Source organism: Streptopelia decaocto (assembly GCF_964273445.1).
Source record: "Streptopelia decaocto genome assembly, chromosome: 2".
Lineage (NCBI taxonomy): Eukaryota > Metazoa > Chordata > Aves > Columbiformes > Columbidae > Streptopelia > Streptopelia decaocto.
The window spans coordinates 130,004,571-130,013,334 of record NC_138655.1 but is presented as its reverse complement, the minus strand read 5'-3'; the positions used below and the strand labels follow the sequence as shown (position 1 = coordinate 130,013,334).

Here is an 8,764-nt window from a genome sequence, read left to right as displayed (position 1 = left end):
ATCCCAAGATGCTTTCAATTTTTGCAAAGAGCATAGTGAGGATGGCAATCTTCCTAAGACTCATCCAGGTGGAAACATTCCCCTCACCCCCTTGTATGATTGTTTATCACCAAGTACCAGAGGCTGCAGAGACAGTCTCCCACCTGGGGTATTTCCTTGACAGCAAGACAACCACAAGCACACTCCACCTCCACTTCACAGGCACAAGGTACAGAGCTGAACAATTTGTGTCTCCAGATAAGATCAGATGAAGATACCTCAAAGTCAGTACAATCCCCACAACACACAGGAGAGCACCAAGGATTATATTTCACACATCTCAGACTGTAGGCTTGAGGTCAGCTGTCAAAGTCACAGCTCTGTTTTCAGTAAACTACACTCACTGACTTTATTCCAACACTACGAGTTCACAAGTGGTCTCACAGGATTGCATCACAAACCCCACTACAGGAAAGAATCCACTGATTCACTTGACAGAGATCAATATAGTCAAGGAGGGGAGCTCATGCTTGTTCTTTTTGAAGTGTCTCCCATCCAAGAGTAAAATAAAACTTTCAGTTTTACTGGGAGAAAGACAGAAAAACAAAAACTAGAGATTAAAACACTTGGAACAAATAACACACAACTTGAAGTCCCCAGCTCGCAGCCTTGACAAACACTAGTCCTTGCAGTTTGCTCCACAGACCTGCCCTCTTCTCCCTAGCACCACAAAAAAAACCTCAAAGTCATGATAAACCTAGCATATTTGCTGAAGTTATTTTAGGGAATTAAGATTCTTTATAGGAATCTGTTTAACATATAACTTCAGCACTGATCTGCTCATATAAGCACATCTGAATTTTGTGAAAACAACAGTAACTGAAAAGTAATTTCAAGGCACTGCTATGAAAGATTCCTTCCTTTTTAAACCTGATTAAAAAAAATCACCTCCTATGCTGATTTTTGCAACCTTACAACTAATTACCAGAGACTTATGATTAATACTTACTCTGCTTTTTTCAGGGGGAAAAAGTGTTTAAGGAGTTTCACTCACCTTTTGGTTACAGAGACAGAGCTATACTGAATGAAACACTATCTGGTTGTACAAATGAAAAATTATATTAGATATTGGCATTCAATTTAACTTGACTTGAATGTACTATGAAAGACATTTTTCCTTGATTTGAAACCCCAAAGATTCTACACTAATGACTTTCCTGCACCACATTTGGGTTTTTTTAAGAGAACAATAACTTCACTTATTTCCACAATCACAGTGAATTACCAAAAATTTGCTATCCAATGTGTTTATTTATCCAATAATTCCAAGTCTCAAAAAACCTGAACTACAACTACTTTTAAGGGAAATTTTCAGCATGGTGAGGTCAAAGAATCTGGTCTTTGCTTGATATATCCATGCTTATGTAAAACTTTCAACAGAAGAGACAAGAACACTTCCCTATTTCTCTACCTCTTGCCAAATACTATAATTCTTGGAAAGCAAACAGAGCAACCATGTGGTGGTTAAGACCCACAAACCACATCCCAAACATCTGACACACAACAGAGCACATGAAATACACTCCTGCAGGTGTCTGGGTCCACCCACCCACTGCAGCACTGTGAGTATTGTACACCCTTGATAACACAAAATCTGACTTTGAGAAATCTGAGTTATTTTACACTGAATACTGTATCCCTTAGTATAAAATATCTTAAGTTATCCCAATAGATTCAACAGAATAAAAATGCTCCTGATCATGACTGAAGTTACTACCAAGTACCAACAGATTATTTCATTAGTATTGTAATTCGAATCAGTCAAGGAAAAGGAAGATAATTTAAACTCCTTTCATAATTTAAGATATGAGTGGTTACATTACTCTCAGGTTACCATTAGAAAAAAAGGCACTAGAAAAGCTGCAGTACCAACAGAATAGAGGGTCACAAGAGAAGTGTTCTGCATCACCTTCTTGCTCTCTTTCCCCATCAGCAGTCTACTATCTTTAGCTGTTTCATTATATCATGACATTTGATTTAATTACCATGATTAATGGAATTTTAAGGAACATGCTGATTTGCACTAGCTCTCATAAATGTTTCCCACGTGTCTTTTTCCTCCCAAGTTTTGTCTCTTAATTTAATTTTTTCCTCTTGGCTCATTTCTCATTTTCTTTCCAATCACAACTGCCCTTTAAACACAGTAACATTTTACCATGAATTTTCATAGCAGATGAGAAACTGAGGAATCTTTAAATATTTAACTAATCCTTAAATCCTTAAATATTTAACTAATGTAAAAACTATCTGAAAATCTATGTGGTTAAAAAAAAAAAAAAGCCACTGAAAGTTATACTTTCATTGCAATGATAATCTGGAGTCAATAAGCTTTTTTAAAATAAATAAATAAATAAATCGCTTCATTGATACAAACTAGCCTGCACAGTTTTAAAGAGAGTAATTTATCCAATTAAGCTTCTATTTAACAGAAACCACCCTGTTGCCATTTCAGTACTTGTATTTCATTCTTAAAAGGGAGAAAACCAATTGAAATGAAACCAACAATATTCCACAAGCAAGACTGTGGAGTAAAAATATATACCTTGTTTAGTCTACCTGTATTCGTCATTCAGTTGTACATTAATAACTTCCTCTTACAATAAGAGCACTATATACACAGACACACACACAGATAGCACTTTTGTCATACCCTCCCAGCCCATCCCAAATTACAGAAAATTTACATGGTGTTTAAAGGTAAATTGGGCAGAAGAGTATACATTTTACTTTTTACTATATGACGAATATATACCTCTCAGTCCTTAAGGTAACCAGAGATGAACAAATCCAAAAGGAAAGATTAAACAAACAAACAAAACACCAAAAAATCCCCACAGTTCAGCACACTGACCAGCTGCAGAGGCTTGCCAACATTCAGGCAAGAAATCATTGAAGAATATTGAAGTTTAAAACATTAGCTCAGTTTTCTGGTTATTGTGAAGATTAAGAAGAATCTTTACCCAACAGACCAACATAACGGGGATGGATAGAGGAGTTGAATGTCACCATATTTTGGATTAAAAAAATACCGAAACAGGTTATCTTTTCTGCAATAAAGAAATTACTAAATATGTAAAGAGTTAAAAACAACGCACATCCATTCAAATTGTATTTATTTAATTACACTTTAATGCAAATAAGTTAGGTCCATATAAACTCCATTTTGCTGTATGTACAACCCATGTCATTATCAAGTTGATTGAACCAACTGGTGTAAGTGTCCGCCTCATCCTCCGGAATGTACGTATCTTCAGACACTTTCTCTGTCCATCGGCTGGTTCTAGAACAGGATTGCCACATCCTTCATCCCCAGAGTAGACTGGAAGGTGAGGGGGCAGGAAACAAAAGTCAGGTTTGCAGCATGTACTTGTTTTTAAATGTATATTTGTAAAACAAAAGTCTGGAGGAACAGCCCTGTAAATGTATAGAAAAAATGCTACCTGCCAAAATACTGAAATATAGCCAACTTTAAAGCAAAATTTAAGCCTACAGAGCATGCACAGGCACCCAGAAAAATGAGTGTCTACAAGCTTCAGCTTAGACTCAAACACAGGCTTCTGGTATCTATGTACATACACTCTGGTACGAAATACATACTTTATGCTGTGCAGACACACCCTCAAGAAAAAATAGTCTCAAACCATTAGTGAAGCTGAACATAGCAACACTGTCAGCAAACAAGTTAGTTATTAAGACAACTGAAGATTTTACTGAAATTGTAAGATCACCGTGGCACTTTTTTTTTCTTTCGTATTTTCTACTGTTCAAAGTAGCTCTCTTGAATCACTGAATCCTAAAGATAGGACTTCTATACATTGTACATATGTGAAGCTAGAAGAGTTAATATATGACTTTTCAAACAATACAGTCCATCACTTATTTGTCTTAGGAACCAGGAACCTGGTTCTGCACAGTAACTCACGTTATTTCAAGAAAAATAAGAGTGGCCTTTTTGTCAAAACTTTAACTAGTTTGACCCATGGAAGCCCTCCCATAAAACTCAAGTACCACGAGTATTACTAACGTCACAAAGATGCAGCACTAACAAACAGTCCCACAATAAATAGGCAACATGAGAAAATACATTTTGCTTCATGACAATGACAAATATTGAAGGATATAGCCCTTTACTTCATGTAGCACTTACGCTGCATTACTGTCCTATATGCTAAGGCAGAAGGAGACTGGGTTTTGTTTTAAATTCATGCTGGAAAGATGAAATGTTATTCCTCAGTGCAGAAACTTGCATAAACTAGGTCTACAACAGATTAGCATGGCAGCTTCCACTCAAAACATACAAGAAGTCTCATATATTAAAAATCATGCAAGATTAAGAGAAAAATTCTAAGATCCTTCTAAGAACTTGTGTTTTGCTATCTGGATTTCTTAAAAAAAACAAGCAAACAAAAAAAAACAAGAACCACAACCAGCTATGCTTCTACCCTAAGCAATTAAAAACACTGGATGAAAGCAACCTTCACAACTGTTGCTGTCCAGGGTGGACAAGCAGAGATTATAGCCAAAATGGCAACTACCTGCATTGGGCTTGCACGTACCTCTGGAACGGATACTTACCTCCAAATATTTGGCTCAGGCATTCCAGGATCTGCACCTCTCTTAAAACCTGAAGTGAAACATACATTACATACATATATATAAATATGTATGTGCAGACTCCTATGTAGTTAAATCACTATAAAATTATTCCAGCCCATTAAATTGCAACAAAAATAAAACCCTCTGAGTAGAGAACAGTGATTCATTAAGTTGTATACTACCTTAACAAAAAGTATGCATTCTTATCAGGGTTAGATAGTAGAGAAAATACATATAAGTGTACAGATTTGTGTATATATTTCTTTTTTTTTTTAAAAAAGTCTTACCTGCATCTTTATATGACTTAAAATTCAGGGACAACTAGCTATGTGAAATGAAGGAAGTAACCTATCCCAAAGACCAAAACATACAAACCTATACACACACAAACATGCAGATTTTAAATATTATTCAGAAAGCAACCTAGCAAGGCAGTATCAACAGTGACATCTGTAACTGGTATAAGCGACCACCTGGAGTCCTAAGGGGCAATGTTCTGTAACGACATCTGAAGCAGAACTTAAAAATAGAACCATTCACCTGGTTAGGATGAGAGAAAAGCTACCTGCTACTAAAGCTTACAAAGAAACAAGACATATGTCAATCTACTAACACCCAGGAAAATTAAAAGAAAGTTAATTACAAAGAGTGCATCCCCAGCTAATGCCTCAAACACTAATTCACTGAGGAAATGTATGCTAGAGGGGCAATTCAAGGTTCAGTATATCAAATATCCTCACCTACTTGACAGTAAATTTAAAGTCTTGAAGTAGAATCATACAATTCATGCACTGTTCAACACACCCTCTCCTACACTTTCTATCTAGAAACTGATGTTATCTGAAAAATATATTCAATCCCTTGTTTATAGAAAATAAATAATTAATTACAGTTTGCCTGAAACAGAGGTCATGAAGGTTAATGGAAAAACTCCCATTAACTTCACTGGCACTGGGTTAGCTCTTTGAAGATAACCTTGTGTGATTTGAGACTATTAAACATCCTGACCCAATTTCTTTGCTTACCATACTTCCAGCAAAATTGCTTCAAAAGTAATGAAGTTGTATTAGGAGTCATACTCCGCGTGTAAATGTTTCTGGATTCATGCCTCCACATCTGTGTCAATCTCCCACCCATACTTTTAAATAAGCAAGCCAGGTTTAACAAAACTGTACTGATTTAATTTACCTACTTGAAAGAGGGGAAGACACTTCAAAGCAAGTTTAAAAAATATGAAACAAAAAAACCCGACAAATGACCTATAATTGCATTCACATACCTGGTTCCCTCTATATCCCCCAAGCATCCCATCTTGACCTAGAAAGTCTTTCACAGAAGTTAAAAGCCCAAAGTTTCTGATAATTTCCTTGCCTGTGTTTAGTTTAGCATGTACTTCATACACCCAGGGGTCAACACAAAAATGTACCTTGAATCAGTGATGACAAGGATTGTGTAGCCTCTTGCCATTCCACTGCATCACACTTTCCCTCCCAGATTCAAATGTAATCCCAGTACAAAAGAGGCTCTTCCAGCTCTACAGACTTTGAGTGTATGCCACCTCCAAATGTTTATGGCAAGCAAAGGTGGCACCTCCATGTTCCCCTCCCATCTGCTTCCACTTAATGTCCTTTCATTACAGCAGAAAAGTTTATAAGGTGGCAATGTAGATGCAGAACAGCACACTTATTTTCTGGAGGTATGTACTACTGCAACTTATTTTCTCACTGCTATTTAACAGAAGTATACTAGGCACCCTGATGTTAGTGCAACCATAAGCGCAATAAGATGGCTTTATATGACTTGTACTTCAGTAACTTATGTAATTTCCTCTAGTGTCTTTCAGAACAAAGACTATATTTTTTGTACTAGCATAGAAGTAAATTCAAAAGAAAATTTCAGCAAGAGCAGAAACAGGTCACAAAACACTGCTAGAATTCCCCCACGAAATAATCAATTTAAAATAATTTATAAACTAAAAATGGAAATGTATTTGAACTTGAAGCCTAATACAGCTGATTAGTTTTCGCCATAATGTTTGAAGTTACTTCTTTTACTTGTAGTTGTTGAAGTATGTATGTAACTGTTGAAGAGACCAACTTTTTCCTGATTGTTATCTATTATGTGAACAATCAAATCCCTTCATATTGGACACTGCACTCCCCTCAACTAATTAAAACAACCTATCAGCTTTGATGTAAACCCATCAAGGTCCCAACCCTCCTTCATGTTTCCATTCAAGGCAGAGACACCTGCCTGTTTTAGATGTTTTTCCCAAAAGGCCCAACAGAGTTGGGGCAGAAACTAAGCCAGATGACCCCCAGGGATCACCCTTCCTGGGACCCCGTGTCATGAAAGAAGCAAACAAAAGTGTCCAGCCGATTGCACATGTGCCTATCTTAAGTAGGTCAGTCTCTTCAACAAGGGCAGCTGATGGCATGGAGCCCAAACTCAGCAGGAGAAACAACCATGTGGTAGCAATGCCCAGCCAGCCCCATGACAAGACCAATTGAAACACATCCTTTCAGGCATAACATCAAGGCATCCCTTGAATGCTCCCCAGCAGTTCAGAAACAGGAGCCACGCCATTTTGGGGGAGGCTGTAACCTGTAACTAGCTGGAAATCCAACATCAGCCAGAGACCGGCAACCTCCTTAGCGCCACAAAGCAGAGCTGCCAGCTGCAGCCAGCCTTCTCCTCAAACCCCGACTCCCTGCTGCAAGAAGCACTCAGGCTAGCCTGCTAAAGCAGTCAGTCACTGATGGAGGATTACAGCTCCGTTTGCTGTTAAGCTGCTCCACTGCATGCTCAGCCTGCTCCCCAGGGAGGCCTCCTCTCACTGGGCACGCAGGCCCAACCCACACTTCAAGCGCGGGAACAGCCTCCAGGACGGGAAAGGGGCAGAAAAACTTTCACAGAAAAAGGAAATAAAACCATCTAGCAGTGCTGCCAAGTGCAAGTTCCCACCCGTGCTCCGTGGGGCCCACAGGCCGCCACACCGGGGCCCAGGGGCCTCTAAGTCCCCGCCGGCCCCTCAGCGCTCCCGGGCCTCGGCCGGTGGCGCATGCGCGGTGCGGGCCGCCGAGTCCGGGTCGCGGCGGAGGGCACGTGCAGTTCCTTCTGACCCCCCGCGCCACAGGGAGCCCACGCGCTGCCAGTAACGGCCCAGGCGGGATGGAGGGCGGCGCGCGCTCCTCCGGTTGCAGGTTCCCCAACGGTCGCCCCGCGCGCCCGGGCCGTCGGAGCGCCGTGCGGCCGGTCCCCCGCCCGGCACTGACCTAGGTAGAGCACGACAGGGATGAAGCCCCAGCGGATGGCGAACTGGCCGCCCCTGAAGAGCTGCTGTAGCCGCTGCTTGGCCTCCTTGCTGAGCTTCGGCATTCCGGCGGTGGGGAAGAGAAGAGGAGGAGCCCAGTCGGCCTCGTAACGCTGCGCCAGCGGCAGTGGGCGGGACTCCATGGCTCCGCCGCCGGGTTGCGGGGAGGAGACACCCCCCTCAGCAGAGACAGCGGCAGCAGGCGGTCCTTCCGTGAAGAGGGCGGGGAAATGGCGGCCGCGGGGCGGCTTCCGCTCGTCACCGCCCGGCGGGCGCGTGCAGCGCGGAGGTGGTGGCTGCTGCGGCACGCGGCTGTTAAAGGGCTGCCCCGCGCCGTCACGTGAGCCCCGCGAGCCGGAACCGGGGCGTTTGTCCCAGGGGGATGGGGTTACAAAAGCTGTGGGATCTCTTCATCTGCCTGTAGGTCCCGTATTTATGTGTTTGTGTTTCTTTCCTGGAGCTCTCGAGGTATGCGCACACTTGGCATTCCACCTCTGGAGCCTGGGAAGTGCCTTTTGGTAACTGAAAACTAGAGATAAAGAGCGATTAAAAAAATGTTTCTGCGTGAAATTGGAAATGCCTGGCAGCCAAGAGGGCCAACCGTGTCCTGGGTGCAGCCAGCACAGCATTGCCAGCTGGGCGAGAGAGGTGATTGCTCTGCTCTGTCTGGTGCGGCCTCACCTGGAGCACTGTGTGCAGTTCTGGGCAACCCAGGATAAAGAGGATGTAAAGGTACTGGAGAGTGTCCAGAGGGCAGCCATGAAGTTGGTGAAGGGTTCAGAGAGAAAGCCATATGAGGAGCAGCTAAAGTCACTT

At 41.6% G+C, this 8,764-nt stretch overlaps 1 protein-coding gene across 1 annotated transcript; it reads right to left on the bottom strand.

Annotated features, from left to right (window-relative positions):
* Window positions 1-3,135: 3,135 nt before the first annotated feature.
* On the bottom strand, window positions 3,136-8,104 carry TOMM7 (translocase of outer mitochondrial membrane 7). The gene is made up of 3 exons (XM_082044662.1): window positions 7,911-8,104; window positions 4,615-4,663; window positions 3,136-3,358 (listed from the first exon to the last, which is right to left on the bottom strand). Exons 1-3 carry the CDS (start codon window positions 8,089-8,091, stop codon window positions 3,343-3,345), a joined length of 246 nt encoding a protein of 81 aa, XP_081900788.1. The 5' UTR covers window positions 8,092-8,104; the 3' UTR covers window positions 3,136-3,342.
* Between the last annotated feature and the right edge of the window lie 660 nt (window positions 8,105-8,764).

Coding starts and splice junctions, on each gene's coding strand:
- TOMM7 (XM_082044662.1), bottom strand. CDS start 8,091: ATGGAGTCCCGCCCACTGCCGCTGGCGCAGCGTTACGAGGCCGACTGG. Junction 4,664..7,910: donor CCCTGTCGTGCTCTACCTAG/GTCAGTGCCGGG, acceptor GTTTCACTTCAG/GTTTTAAGAGAGGTGCAGAT.